The sequence below is a fragment of the Ixodes scapularis genome, unplaced genomic scaffold (assembly GCF_016920785.2).
Source record: "Ixodes scapularis isolate PalLabHiFi unplaced genomic scaffold, ASM1692078v2 PGA_scaffold4__175_contigs__length_147842914, whole genome shotgun sequence".
Classification (NCBI taxonomy): Eukaryota; Metazoa; Arthropoda; class Arachnida; order Ixodida; family Ixodidae; genus Ixodes; species Ixodes scapularis.
Window position 1 is genome coordinate 147,712,943 of NW_024609879.1, and position 15,813 is coordinate 147,728,755.

Sequence of the window (15,813 nt, forward strand, 5' to 3'; positions counted from 1 at the left end):
CTTAGGGATGAACCAAGTATGGCATCGTCGTGATGACGCGACGCCGTGAATCTGTCGTGCCTGGAGTTCGTGAGCCTTTGCCTTCCAGTGATGTCTGCACGGAAGCTTTTTTCCTTCGCATTCTAGCCCTCCTTTGTGCGCCTGTTCAGCTCTTCGTAAGAAGCTTTGCGCTCAAGTGGCCGTCGATTACTTCCTCTGATGCTCTTTCAGAACATTTCACCACGCAAAATATTTTTTTGAAGCTTGCAAACAAATTTTCTAATTTAGGACAAAACTAATTTCAAAAGTAATGAGTAATTTTCTCGAAATTACTGCCTGAAAGTAATTAATTACATCACTAAATTACTAGCCTAGAGAGGTAATTCATTACATTACTAATTATTCCAAACTGTAATTTAATTACTGTAATGCCATTACAGTAATGTAATTACTGCCATCTCTGACTCACTGTTATTTTAAAAAGTAATAGATTAATAGATTAAGGATTCGAAACAAGGTCAAAATGTATTCTTATACATCGTTTTACTTTAAAGAGTAACTCCAAAGAAAAAAGAAAGTATTTTTTAAACAGCTTAATTAGGACAAGTATATCAAAAAAACAAATTTCCCGCGAAAAAAAAAGTTTTTCGTACAGGGTAGGGAAATTGTTTACGCCGTCATTCCCATTTCCCCCTTACCCACTAATATCTTGCCGAAGGACTCCTTTTGTCGCTGCATCTTAGGGCTGGATAAGCCGAGAGCTTATCCCGGCTTACTTAGCCCCAAAATGCAGCGACAAAAGGAGTCCCCCATTCAAGATAGCAGTGGGAGAGGGAGAAATGGGAAGGGTTCCAAGGAGATTGTTTCCTTTTTAGCGGAAAACCTTTTTGTAGGTCGGGCTTTAAGTAAAGGCGCAATCGACGCTTCGAGCTGATGGGTCCAATCAAAGAGAGACAAAAGGGCACCATCATGGTGTTCGTCATGTTTCTGTACGTGTTCTTTCATTGCTAAACCAATAATAAACGAAAAATATCCAGTGACTTGCGTTTTTGATGCTGTTTAACTGGTCCCATTACTTCGTAACGTCGGCTGCGTCTCAACTTCAGCTAAAACGAAGGATGCCAGTTTTGTTAGCAGAACCCTTGCCCAGAAGTTAAAATGATACCGATAACTATTTCAGCAGTATCTCATGCATCTGTATCTTTGAACCTCTTACAGTAAAGTAACGCTTGCATTTAGCGTAAAATAATATTTTGATTTATTACTATTGAAATTATTAACAACTGTTTGGATTTAGCAAAGTACACTATCAGCCACAATATTAGCGTGCGCCCACCAGCGTCGGCCGATCGACACTGGAAGCACCGCAGAGCGCCGCTAATCCGAATGAAAGCGAGAGAACGCGCATGCCCAGGCAGACGATTGCACTTTTCAGAAACCCAGGAGCGTTTACTTTTGCTTTTATTCACACTGGCCTCACCTTGCTGCGCTAATGACTCGATCAGCGCAGCAAGGTGAGGCCAGTCGGCAGAGGATGCGCTCCTTTTGTGACCAGATATAGCACGCCTCTTGCGATCAAATACGAAAGTGTACATCAGTTATGGCGTACATAATCACCGAGCCAAAGCATATAATCCTAACTAGATAACTAGCTATATGCACTATTTTGACTACATAGAAATCTGACGTCAAGCGTGGGCCGGTGTATGGAACGCGTCTTCGACTGCTGTGTTTACCGCGTCCCAAACAATGTTTTCTCGATCTGCGCTTGATGACGTCACAGAGGTGCACGTAGTCGCCGGTCGCTATCCTGGCGGTGTCACAGCAGCGGAGATGGATGTGGCAGACGCCTGTTTTGCTGCGGGTCACTCTCCAGTTTGACAGTCCACGGAAAGTTCGGCTTCCAGGACTTCGGAGGACGCCGCGATGACAGCGACAATCGCGTTCCTTCGTGCTTGTTTCCAAAACTTCTACGCCTAAACGCCAGGGACTCTAAACTCATCAACCACAAAGTTGCGGCCAAAGTTCTCGGAGCGCGCCAATTGGACTCGCGCGACGATGACGCAGCGCTTTTGTCGACCGAGTTCTATCGGCGCGCTCCGCGAACTTTCGGCTCCAACTTTGAGTAGGACGGGTTCAAAGCACCAGGATTGCGAAATCCGACAGCATGACTCAGGAAATAAATAAAAAAAAAAGAAATCCGACCGCATAATGCTCTGCCCTATGCAGCGTCGTTCGTTGCCACTTCAGGATCGGTTTTGATGCATGGGCTGAATATGACGCTAACCACACAAGACGGAAACGCGTGGTTAGCGAAAAAACGAAAAAAAAAAAAGAAACAATCGAATCTGAAGGATTAAAAAAAACTATATATCAAGTTATATACTAATCGAAAGTTTAATTGCTCATGCTTATTTTCTTTTTGTAAATATAAAAGATTGTGTTTAAGGAAACATTAAAAATTACAATACCTTGTTTTAGTACGTAATACTTCATGAAATCTTTTATATCATCTTTTTTCTTTTTTTATAGAGGGTAATTCCCAGGATTCTAATCCTCCCGGTGAGTATCTGTTAAGTATAATTTTAATATATTATATATACTTCACATACTCACCCTCTAAGCGTAAACTATAGTTGTGATGAGGTAACGTATCATGCTGGTCTGAGAAACTGATCAATGATTGTTTTAAAGTAAGCTTAAGCAGCCATTTATAACAGCAGCAAGACTAGGATAAAATGTGCTCTTGTTGGGCTAGAAAAATATTTAGTTGGATATTGAATTGATAACGATACCAACCCCTTCATCGCCCTCTTACTATTTTTCGTATTCGAACCGCTATCGGCTGATGTTCTTTAAAAGTTTTCTTTTAGATAGATATATATATATATATATATATATATATATATATATATATATATATATATAAGTCAAAGATGCGTACTGTCGGAGTTACTAATTCGAAGTTTATTACGACGTTTCAAGCGGGGACCGCTCTTCATCACCTGATGAAACGTCGTAATAAACTTCGAATTAGTAACTCCGACAGTACGCATCTTTAACTTATTAACTTTTCCCGGTCCATTGTTTTTATATTTACCTTACTTTACCTATATATATATATATAGAAAGAGAGAGAGAGGGAGAGAGAGGAAAAAATAACCCTTAGTGAAAACAGCAACAACGGACAATTTAATCTTCGACGTTTCGGCCGGAGTCCGGCCTTCGTCAGGAAGAACTTTTACAGATGAACGCGGGTGGTATTTATACAATGGTACGGTCGAGTCCAAATTTCGGCGGGGTGACGGTTGGAGCCTTCGTGAAAGATAAGCAGAGGGCAGTTCTTGTCCGGGTGAAGAAGCTTGACGGTCGGGGCCAAGTTTCAAGGACGGCGGGATGATGGCTGTGGCTTCTTGAGGGGGGGGGGGGGGGGGGGGGCGCAGGGTGACTTTGTGTCCGGGCGGGCAGGGATGACCTGGACGATAGCGTACAATAGAGGAAAGTTGCACGCGGAAACTAAAGTGCTGTCTCAAAAAAAAAAAAAACGGCAAGGTCACTTGTGTTGTTTTCTGGGGGATCCGGCGAACTGGTCGACGGCAAACTGGTCGACGGCGAACTGGTCGACGACGAATTGGTCGACGGCGAACTGGTCGACGGCCAACTGGTCGACGGCCAACTGGTCGACGGCCAACTGGTCGACGGCCAACTGGTCGACGGCCAACTGGTCGACGGCCAACTGGTCGACGGCCAACTGGTCGACGGCCAACTGGTCGACGGCCAACTGGTCGACGGCCAACTGGTCGACGGCCAACTGGTCGACGGCCAACTGGTCGACGGCCAACTGGTCGACGGCCAACTGGTCGACGGCCAACTGGTCGACGGCCAACTGGTCGACGGCCAACTGGTCGACGGCCAACTGGTTTTCCCGTTTTCTGGGGCATGCATGAGTCAGACCTGGAAGGGAACAATGTTAAACCTAGAAATGAAAAGGAAATACAATGAATATCAAAAACTGGAAATAAAAGAGAAAAGTTGATGGTCCAGTTCCTCAGTTCATATATATATTGAGGATGAGAGTCCGTGTACGAATTTCGAATGGTACGCTTTTTGCAGCCCGATGCATTTCAGCTTTGCCAAACAGGCTTTTGTCACCGACATAAGCATTTGATTTCATATTACTTCTTTGCTACGCAGTGACATTGCCTATATCATATGCCATATAACGGTCATTTCTTCATTATGTGAGCTTTCCCTTCATTTTCATCGTTCAATTAGGCATCGGCCAAATCAATTCTATATATCATATGAAAGATTTATTTTGGTATATTCGGTTTTAACTGAAAAAAGGCAGCATTTTAGAACGCTTCAAGTGGGTTGTCTTGTGACGCACCCCTTGTCGAATTGCCACCAATATTAAAATGGCCCTTACATATTACGCTGAGGCAAAGTTCAAAAATTGGCATGTTGTGGGAGTCAATATCATTTTTTATTGTGTCTGAAGACGAGTTTGATGGGCAGTTTTCATTGTCCAAATGTCCCAACACGTCTCAATATATGAGTGCATTATTTCAGTTTATATCAGGGTGAATTGCAAGATCCACGCGTTGCGGAATTAGCTTTGTGAATACAATAGGCATGGAGTGCTTTGAAACGTACGTGCCTGTTGTCTTTTGGCGTTGACATTTGACTGAGTTGCAGCTTTAGCTACTGTTGTAATTCACCTCAGCACGTACGTGGAATTACATTTAAAATTTTGAAAACTACGTGTTTCATTGCAAACATATAGATGATATGATTGTAATTTAAACACAGAGAACATTTGAAAATTCCCAATGACACCATAGCGCTAAACACAATCACTTATTAATATTTGTCCAGCACTCACTAAATACAAAACAAATAGATTATGTACGGTCCTAAACAAAAAAACACCGATTTCTTTTATATCTATAAAAACCGATACAATTGGCTTTTATGACATCTTACTTGGACGAGTTTATCAATATTTTTTTAACCTATCACAATTTTTGTTTATTTAACTTCACAGCTCCACAACAACCCAGCGAACAAGCGGATCAATCAGTTACAAGTAAGTAGCATCCTAGTCAATATAAACTTTCATAAAAAATGCTAATTGAAGAGTTATATATATCTTTATTATTAGGACGTGTTAAAAATACTGCACCTTTTAAGCCTGCGGTTGAGCAGTTAAGGTCGCAAAAGAATGCAAACTACACTATATTTATTACCTTGTGCAATGTAACACATTTTCTTCCAGGATTAGTTTAGCGCAGAGTAGTTCTCACACGGTCCAAATGTAAAATCGCTTGCTAACGTATAACAAAATATTATTTTAACGACATATTTAAGTCTCGGTTCATGTTGGGTGTTTAATAGAATATAAAATATTGGGCATCTATAGGTGCAAATAATTTGTAGGGCATCCACACGTGAAAAAAAAAAAAAGAACACTCACAAATCAGTGCGGAGGGACGTTCGTAAAATAAAGGTAGTTAATCTAGTCCCCAGATTGCAGCCCAAAAAATGGTAATCTGGGGTGCGTGTGTTTTTGTTGAAACTTTATTGCAAAGTGACGCCCTCCTCGGCGCTAAGAAAGCGCCGAACGGGGCCCTCTTCTGAGAAGAGGGCGATGAGAAGAGGGGGCTGGGGAATTGATCAATTTTTTCTAGATGTTCGTTTTATCGTCTGTCATCAGACGATACCTATGGTTTTTATTGTAGAGGGGTTCTCGTTGTAAGGACGAGTAGATCCTTGCATGTTTTGGGCCACATATTTTTTCTATATGCATCCCTGCATTCACGGAGCAAGAGTCGCGGTGTTGAGAGCACAGCACAATGTGGGCATTAGAATAATGAGAGGTGGTAATAAATTGACTAACAATGTATCGGTCAACTAGAATTTTAAGTGTCTTGAGTTGACGCGCCAAATAATAGATTATGTGTGTGTTGTTTTAGTCAACACAATCGTTGGTGATCTTTTATACACTTGTACGTAACGCGTCCAACGTAGTGCATTATTTTATTACATTACCTTTATGGATAACAGGATCATTTCTTGTTTACATTACGGGAACGAGAATTATAGCACCATTTCTTTATTGCTTTCCGAGCTACGAGAAGCAGCACTTCGTTGCTTTTTCTATGAAAGTGTCTACACTCACTTCGCCCCCAGCTCGGGCTGTCTCCGCAGAAGCATATTAACAATTTAAAAAAAAAATGCAGAAAGCACATGCAGACTTTGTTAAGATTCTCAAGACTGCTCAGTTCTGGGTTGTTTTGTGTTTTGTTTTTCTCGCTGTGTTTAACAAAAAAAAAAATAGAAAAAACGCTGTTGCTGCCTTCTTATTTCCAGAGTTCAGCAAATTTATCTACTCTGTTTCACCATGGGTCCTAGTGACTGCAGACGTCAAAAGAGATAGGCTCGGATGAATATACTAAACGTACGGGTCACGGGGACCTCACTCCGCTTGACTGTTTGAACAATGATATCATATGCTCCAAAATATTAAGAACGCCATGACGCTGGGTATTTTTCCGCTTCTAGATATGCCCCTTCGGCTCTTATAACACTGACTTCTCTCTGACTTGAAACTATTAACGATGCAAGAATTATTTTGTTTACTGATGACGTCAGGTTTTCTTTAAGTGTTGTGTTTATTCGGTGTCTGATTGTTCCCGTGTGCAATCTAATAAATGGTACTCGGAAAACTGTTTGTCACTTAACCCATAGAAAAGACAAAATCTATCGTGCTATTTAGAAAACGCGGTGCCATTTGATCTCTTTACACCATTGTTGGCGTTTCCACTTCATCGTTATATTTTATCAGGGATCTCAGCATCTCTTTCGATTGCGCACTTTCTTTAAATAACTGTCGCTTCGTTCAATTAATCTGTACCTCCTTCACCGGTGCATAAACGTGAAGGGCGGTGTACTTCCGGTCGTGTGTCAATACGCATAGCAGAAGTACACTTTTCTGCAGCGGTGCAAAAGGTGCAGGTAAACCGAAAGCAGCTTCTGTCATAATAGACGCGTTGTAGCAGCTTTGCATGGGCGCCGCCATAACTGACCGTCAATTTTTGTTTCCTCGTATTCCGTTCGCTTCACTTCATCATTACTATTTCAGGCCAGGTTATTGCCAATTTATATTCTACTGCATCCTTCTCCCTAGCTTTGGCATTTGTGAGGCTCGTCAAGGCCCGTTTCAGTGGCTCGGTATCTCGGCAAGGCAGGAGAAGCTCAGCAATGGCGGCTGGAATCTGGCGCGTGTTTAAAGCGTCGATAGCCGTACATGCTGCGTTAAGAGTGTTTGGTGCAATTTCACAATTACGTCTTCAATTCTCTTCGCTCCTTTTAGAGCACAGCTCTTAGGCGCCCGTTTCCGGCTTGAGCGGCGTCGCTGTCGTCGTCACCGTCCGCGTAACCGTGCGGTGCTTAATGAGAAATACCCCGTAATGCACCGCGCGAGACTCTGGTGACGTCACTCGTGACGTCAAGCGTGACGTCAAGCGTGACGTCACGAGAGTCCCGCGCGGTGCATTACGGGCACACTTCCCAGAATGCACCGCGCAGAGAGGAGGAGCAGAGGACGAGAGGGAGGGGAGGAGGAAGAGGGATGGGGAGAGGAGGAGGAAGGAGGGGAGGAGAGAGGAAGGGGAGAGGAAAAGGGAACGGGAGGAGAGGAAAGAGGGGGTGGAGGAGGAGGGGAGAGGAAGGAAGGAGCTTGAGGGACCAGGGGAATAGGTGAAGGAGGAGGAGGGGAGGAGGAGGGGGAGGACGACGAGGAGGAGGAATAGGAGGGAGGAGGAGAGGAGGAGTAGCAGGGAGGATGAGGAGGAGGGAGCATGGGTCTACCCTCCCCTCAGTACCCTTCCCTCCTCCCTCTCAAGAGCTGTGCTCTAATTCGGCGTTACAAGGTGTAATAAACGTCTTTCATTTTTTTTATACTTGAAAATTATACCTACCATCTATAATACCTCACATTTTATCAGTCAGACTGCTCCATCCTACCGCGTGTATTTGTCAGAAATTATACGGACGCCCTTTACGATATATATGCTAATTATAAACGACCGGGGCCAAGTGAAAGAGCCTGATGATCGCAATGTTTATTCCCTTTGACCTGAATTCAGCACTTTTTCTTTAATCATTGTTTAAAATTTATTAAGCAGAAATTAATCCCCATCCACACTTTAGGTCTTTTTCTAGTAGATTTATTGTTACAATATTTCAGAAACGTATTTTGAAAAAAAAATGACATGGTGCTGCCATATGCGAAACGCACCGTGCTTGTTTTCTTCTCACTGTTAGTTGAGTCATTAGGGAGCTATTAGAATGACATACAGAATTTTAGCGCACGCTAGCGCTAAATTTTGCGCTTGTGTTAGCGCACGCTACGCGAGAGAGTTTTAGAATAGCGTTTCTCCTTCTCGATGGCAAAAGCCCAAGCATCTCGCGCTTGCGGCGCCACCAAGATACTGTCACAATTTTTATTTCACACACGAAATGCTGTAACTTTATAAAAGAAAAAAACAAGTTTTTTGGTTCAAAGTATTATTGTGTCCGCATGCGTCGCCTCGGCAAGAGAGGTCTCGTGTACTGACCTTCGCGTATCGTACCTTCGCCGAGAAATGTTCGCACGTCACAAGCATCAAGCTGTCGGCGATCGTTGCCAAACCGAGTACGAGGTCGTCCCGTATTGAAAATCGCAGTCGCGAGGATGCCGCCGACGTCGCACTCACGACGCCGCTAAAGCAGCCGCCGACATAATCCTGGAAGCCGCCATTTTTTTTTAACTGTGCTCGTCTTGGCTTTAGCCAACCTCTCATCACGAATCCTCCTTGGAGAAGCGCAAAGACTCTTTGCGTACGCACGCTAATTCCGAGAAATAGCGCACGCTAAAATTGCACACGAAAAGCGCAAAACCTGGTTTGCGTTCGGAGCATGCGCAGTGGCGACGACGCCGTTCTTTGTGTACGCAAACCTTTAGCGTGCGCTATTCTAAAACTCCCTACTGATAGTGAGCACACAACGGCCCTGAATCTTGGCAGCAACCGGTTGTCTTTCGTTAGGCGCCTTGCTTTGATATGTTCCGTAACCAAGCTCCTGAAGATCAAAACGGACAGCAGCGTGTGGGTTTCTTGCCACACTCGATCAAAAACGCTGCACGCTCATTTTTTTACGCATTGCGTGCCCTGTAACCCAAGTGAAAACCTAGTAACTGTTAAGATTGCTCTATAAGACGACCGAGAAATCAGATCAGACGTAGCGTTGCTGTTAGTTTGTGGGGTGGTGCTGACGCTTGCTTGCGCCAACCCACTAACTGACGGGACTGTTGCTTCCATCACACTTCATCGGAAGAACGGAGTGAAGTGGAGGTCAACAGCGGCGAACTGAACGCGCACAGAAAAAAATTGGCTTGCTCTTTATGTTTATACAGCCTTGATGGAGATGCGCCTCAACGGGTAATCGGTCTCTTAGCTGTAGATGAGAAATTTGGCCAGTGCGGTGCAACCGCTAACCTGGGGTTTTTAACGTGCATCACGCAGTAGTGATCACACGAACGCGTGCCGGTACGAAACTCATCCAGATCGAAACGGGCGGGGGCGGCGGGGATCGAACCCAGGAGGTTCCCAGCGCAAGCTTTCGCTCCACGCTCCGAGCTGAGACGCGTTAGCCCACTCGGCCACTTCCTCCTTTTTTTTTTTTTTTTATTTATTGCCAGGTTACATATGATACACATATTGATAAAAATAAGGTGCCCCAAAACTGCAGAAATTGCTTAACATGGAGGGGTTAAAAGCCTATCAGCCAGGCTTGGCTGAAGGTCGTGGCGATGATTAATTTAAAAGGTTTTAAGCACGGCCAAATCGTCCAGAACTGGTAACCATTCTATATCAGTATTTATCTTTTTATAACATTCTGTTAACCATTTGGTAGTTTCAATGAAGTACTCTCTGGGGTTGCGTGCGTCAACATCAGCATGTCGCACCGCCATTCTGCTCTTCCATATGCCGTGGAGCCCCAGGAGCATGATTATGTCGTAGGGCACAGGTTCACGTTCTATTGGTAGGAACCGGATTCCTTGAGGTGACAGGGGGAGCTCTTTCTTTATGGTGCGCTGAAGCACGTCCCAAAAAAGAAGAGCATCCCAGCATCCCAAAAAGACATGCTCGATGCTCTCCGGTTGTTTGCACAAAATACAATTTACCGACCAGTAGACGTTCATGCCCTTAGCCTCCAAAAAAGTCTTTACTGGCAACGTTTCGCTGTGTAATTTAAAAACGAAAGTTTTAACCGTCGCTGGTACCATGGCGTTCTTGACTCGCTGTTACACATCATCTCCAGGGGCTCCAGGGCCTATGGCCCTATACGTTGGCATGGGCAACAACGTAGCCACTAGGTCACGCGTCAAATGTTTGCGTGATACTCTAGACAAATAGTTCATAGAAAAACGAACAAACAGAAAACGGCAGGCAGATACAACTTCGCGCAAAAAACCCGACGGAGGTCCGCAACGTACCCGGCAGGACGAAACAACAAATCCCGGTAAAACGTCAAACAGTCTTGTCTGAATAACGGTTCGAAGAAAAGGATCACGCTGGTCACGGATAAACATAAAGCGTGAGACGAGTTGTCGGACAAATACGTGGCACAGTCCGACACCCCCCGCTTTGGGCTTAAAAAAAAGATTGGTACGGCGATTTCGCTCCCATTGGGATGTTTAAATAAACACTGCAAATACACGGTGAATCCGCTGAATGTTGATTCTTGAACACTGCAGCACTTGGAGGACATACCACAGTTTGGACAGAAGAAACACATTGCACACAGTCGCTCTCGCGAAAATGGATAAATCCCTCCGTACCCACCTCTCGGCAGTGGCCTTAAGTATAGCTATTTCTTCTCGCCAGTAATCTGTGGGCTCACGGTAATGTTCCAGAGGAACACCTAGGTACTTTGATGGCGTCCGTGACCAGTGAACATTCCCAAAAACAACTGGAACAGTCGTCCACTCACCATGCCATAACCCTACACACTTTGACCAATTCACCGCGCAGGCAGTGACCTCACAAAACCTTTTGGTCAATTCAACAGCTTCTAACACACTTTGAGGGTCCGAACAAAAAATGGCAACATCGTCTGCGTATGCCAATATTTTAATGTCTCATTCCTGTAGTGTAAAACCCCTAATGTCTTGAGATTGAATGACACAGCGGCAAAAGGGCTCTAGGTAGACTGCGAAAAGCAAGGGTGATAAGGGACATCCCTGCCGTACTGAAGAGCGGACGTTAATCCCCGCACTAACTGTTTTATTAATTACTAGTTTAGTTTTGCAGTTTACATATGCCATCCTTACCCCCTCCAACAGCACAGATCCAACTCCCACATGTTGTAAAATGGTAAACAGAACAAAATGGCACACACGATCAAATGCTTTTTCAAGATCTATCTGAAGTATAGCTGCTTTCCGATATTCCGCGTCACAGACCTCTAGAACACTTCGAGTAATGTGTATGTTTGTGCCAATGCTACGACCCTTTATCCCACAGGTTTGGTGCGGCCCTACGATTTTCCATATAACATGCTGCAATCTACTGGCTAAAACCTTCATTAGCACTTTACAGTCAACGTTGGCCAGGGTAATTGGTCTGTAATTACTAGTACTACGGAGCTTATCGGCGTCATTACACTTAGGTATCAAGACCGTGTGCGTGCACAAAAAAGAAAGTGGTAATTCTTTTTTCTGATAGGACTGAGAAAAACCCTATGTAGAACCGGTGCAATTCGCTGTTTAAACTTCTTATAGAAGGCCGTGCTCAAACCATCCGGTCCCGGTGACTTGCCTACGCTTAGGTCATCTATCGCTTTTTCGACCTCTGATAAACTAATCGGATCTTCTAAAAACGTCGTAGTATCCCTATCTAGCTTCGGCTGACTTGGCAAAAATTCCGTATCAAACCCCTTTTCTTTTGGTATTTTCTTTTCAAACAAATGTGTATAAAACTCCACAAAAGCATGCTGAATACTGTGCTGATCTCGAGTTACTGCGCCTCTGTACTCTATTTCTTCAATCCGGTTCCCGCTAGCATACTTCTTTTCCAACGCAAGTGCCCTTTTTGTGGGCGTTTCCCCGACAATCAAGTTCATCGCACGGGCACGAACGATTGCCCCTTTATATCTGTCTTCATCTATTTTTTCAAGCTTAGCCTTGATAGTGCTTATGTCGTCTTTGAAGGCTCCTGGCGTTCTCTCTTCCTCTACATAAAGCCTTTGTAAATCCTGTCGAAGACCGTTTTCTACCCTTCGCTCTTCCCGCTTTATGTTAGTTGCTCGTTCAATCGCGTCAATCTTCACTTGCTGTTTAAATAGCTCCCATTCCTCACATATGCTATTTTCCGAAACGTCTTCTAGTCTGCCTAGTTTAGTTTCGATTTTCCCTATCAATTCTTGGTCCTCGAGGAGCTTTGCGTTTAACTTCCACAACTCCCACGAAAAGCTAGTTTGTTTTTTTACGCTGACCCAAGGCAAAACTCAGCAAACTGTGATCGCTAAACGAGACATGACTGACCGCGAAATCTTTACATTGGGGTACTAAATCCGCTGAAACATATACCCTGTCAAGCCTGGCATGACCTCTGCCTTGGTGGTGCGTGTAAAGGACCCGATGTCCCGGTGTTATGCAGGGTGCCAGGTCTTCGAGACCCTTATCTTGAATCAACTGATTTAAAACTTCGCTAGACCTATCACTATTTCGTCTGACTTGTCCGGTCTTCTGGCATACAAACACATTTAAAGTCTCCCAGCAGTATCGTAAATCGGTCACTAATTACAAATCTGTCGATAGATTCAAAAAAGGCGCGTCGCTCACTCTCCACGTTTGGCGCATAAATGCACATAACCCTCCACTTTTGATTTTGGAAAACAAAATCGCAGAGAACAAGCCTTCCCGATTCACACGATACAACGTTCTCTTCGATGAGCCCAGCAGCTCTCCTCAAGAACAGACAACATCCTCCAGATCTACCTACAGCGTGGCTGACGCAGACATTATACCTCGACGTAAACGATTTTACCAGGAACTCGGTCTGACTCTCACTTTTAACCTTCGTCTCCTGGACCGCCAAAACGTCTAGGTCCTTCTCTAAGAGAAGGCGACTCAGCTGGCACTGTCGGCGGCGTGCCGCAAGTCCCCTAACGTTAAGGGTCCCTATGCGCAGACCAGACGCTAGTTGTGCCGTTTTTTATTGTGTCAGACCCAGCTTCCGGCGGTTACCCTTTGCGTCATATTATACCAGGGTCACTACTCACTGCGACAGACCCCCGTCGCGGGTCAGCGACGAGGACCGTAGTTTGCTGACGTAGCGACCTTGTTTACCTATCAGCTGAAACTCCCCCTCAGACCACTGCTGTACCGGTGCGCCGTTTTTCGGAGACTCGTCGGCCAGTCGCCGTTTCACCTTTGAGGGATCCAGTTCCATGGCTGGCTCACACTCGATGGCTGCCGACTCGGTGCCGGTGCTCCCCATCGCCGTCACCGCCACCTCATCCGGTGAAGGTTTTCCAGGCGTTGTCGCCTGCCCCTCGTTTTCGTTGGCTTCAGGAGCCGACACCGTGCGCTTTTCGTCTCGGACTGTCGCCTCCGCTCTCTTGTTGTCTTGACCTTCGACTGTCGCCTTGTCTTGCTGTGCCCTTTCAAATGGCGTCGACGATGTTGCGGCCTCCTCTGCTTCCGCTTCATCCATGATGAGGTCGCATCCCTCGTCGCTAGCTCGGCTGACTACAGCACTCGCGTACGTGCGTGCACAGTCTTGGGCCACATGTCCGAAGCCACGGCAATGCCCGCACCGAGGTACACGGCAATCGCGTCGTATATGTCCTTGCCTTCGGCACCGCAGGCATAACGGCGCCCGCCCGGGTACGACAACGAGGATCGTGCCCCCCTGAAGCCTTAGCTGATGAGGTAGGTTCTCCGGCGTTTTGCCTTCCTTGAGTATCAGTTTAGCGATCCTGGTGGTCGACTCGATGTCTTCAAAGCCTTCCACTCGCCACTTCTCTTTGGTCACCTCGTGAACTGTGCCGTACTCTTCCAGTGCCTTCCGGAGAGTGTCGTTGGATACGTCGAACGGGAACCAATGTAACTTGGCCCGAACTTCCTGTCGGTTGGGGTCTACGGGGACGCACAGCTTTCCCTTCACCGTGAGCCGGCCAAGCTGTAGCAGTCGTTCTTTCGCTGCCGCACTTTTTAGGCTACAGAGCCACACGTGTCCCATTTGGCACACACCTAGCCCTGCTACATCCTTTTGAAGGTCCGCTTTTTCCAAGGGCTCCTTGAAGTCGACGATCCTTATAGGCCTGGCGTTCACATCGCAGTGAAGGTAGACTTGATTTTTTCCTTTGTCTCCAACCGGCAACGTCGGCAGCACGATCCGGTAGTCAGCAGGGATGCAAAAATGCCTGTCACCGCGGCCGGCGTCGGCCGTTATCACCTCGCTATCAGAGCGAGCCATCGCGCGTCCGCACTCTTCGACTGCCGGGCGCTGAATGACTCGGCCACTTCCTCCCCTGAACGCGCGCAGCGCGCTACCGCTGCTTATATTCACACTTGAAGGAGAGGAGACTAGAGGAGGAGAGATGCGCGCGCGGTGTGAGTCGAAGCGAACGCACGCGAAGTGCACGCAGCTGGTAGAGAGAGAGAGCGGAGAGAGTAACGCGCAGCTGCTGGAGAGAGGGGAGGAGGAGAGTTGCGCATGCGTAGTGTGAGTGCGGACTACGACGCCGCGGGACATATACTCTGTTTCATACTTAGCGTGCAACGCTGTCAAAGCTACTGGCGCGAGCGCGTGCACCTTCATCTATGGTACTGTTTGCGCAAACCCGCGTGCGAATGATCAACGAGATCAAGCCCCATGCTCGCGCCAGTAGCTTTGACAGCGTTGCACGCTAAGTATGAAACAGAGTATAGACCCGAGCAAGAGATGCTCCGCATCTAAAATAAAAAAACGATATTACGCGCGGTCGCGGTAAGCTTGGGAGTGATACAACTCACATGACTTCCGGCGATGCCTCCCTTCTGACCGCCTCGACCTCTTGCGGTACACTGTTACGTCACAGTTCACTGGCGGGAACTTTGAATTGACTTCGTATTTCTATTTTTTTTAAAAATCTACGCAACTCTAAAGTGAAACAATTTTTTGGGTGATATCCTGATACACCATTTTAGCGCCCAGCATGAAAAAAAAAACTTTTTTTTTTTTTGGGGGGGGGGGGGGGGGGTTTGTCAGAGGTTCTTTAAGTAAGCGTATAACAATGAAGAAAAAAATGGCGGAAGTCGTGTAACCCTTACCACATCTACATCTTAAGTGTACGAAATGTGAGGAATTACCGAATATGACTGGATATAATTTTTATTGAGTCGCCTGGGAACACAGGGTGTGTGTCTGAAGGCGGAAATGAGACGTGTCAGCGTTCGGCTGAGGATCGTATTAGATCCGTGAAGCACGAATTGAACACGAGTCCCCAGCCGAGCTCCGCAGCAAGCTCCGATTCGGTTTGGGGACGGAACGCCACGGAGTAACACGTTATGAGGTGTACTTGAAAATAAGTGTACAAAAGGGTGGGAATTTGAGAAGAACCATCGAAAAATCCAAACGCGCCCTAAGAGGAATCAAACCCACAACTCTATGATTGTAAGTTCGGCATCCTTCCACGGGGCAGAATTCTAAGTGGAGAGTCAAAACGAAATTGAAAAATAACGTTCTCTCTAACGTGTACCACACGAGGTATAACAAGTTTAAGCCAATTAATAAAAAGATA

At 45.8% G+C, this 15,813-nt stretch overlaps 1 protein-coding gene across 1 annotated transcript; it reads right to left on the reverse strand.

Moving 5' to 3' along the window:
• Positions 1-13,304: 13,304 nt before the first annotated feature.
• On the reverse strand, positions 13,305-15,348 carry LOC115310266. Its single transcript, XM_042293748.1, has 2 exons — positions 15,344-15,348; positions 13,305-14,103 (listed from the first exon to the last, which is right to left on the reverse strand). Exons 1-2 carry the CDS (start codon positions 15,346-15,348, stop codon positions 13,305-13,307), a joined length of 804 nt encoding a protein of 267 aa, XP_042149682.1.
• Positions 15,349-15,813: the final 465 nt, after the last annotated feature.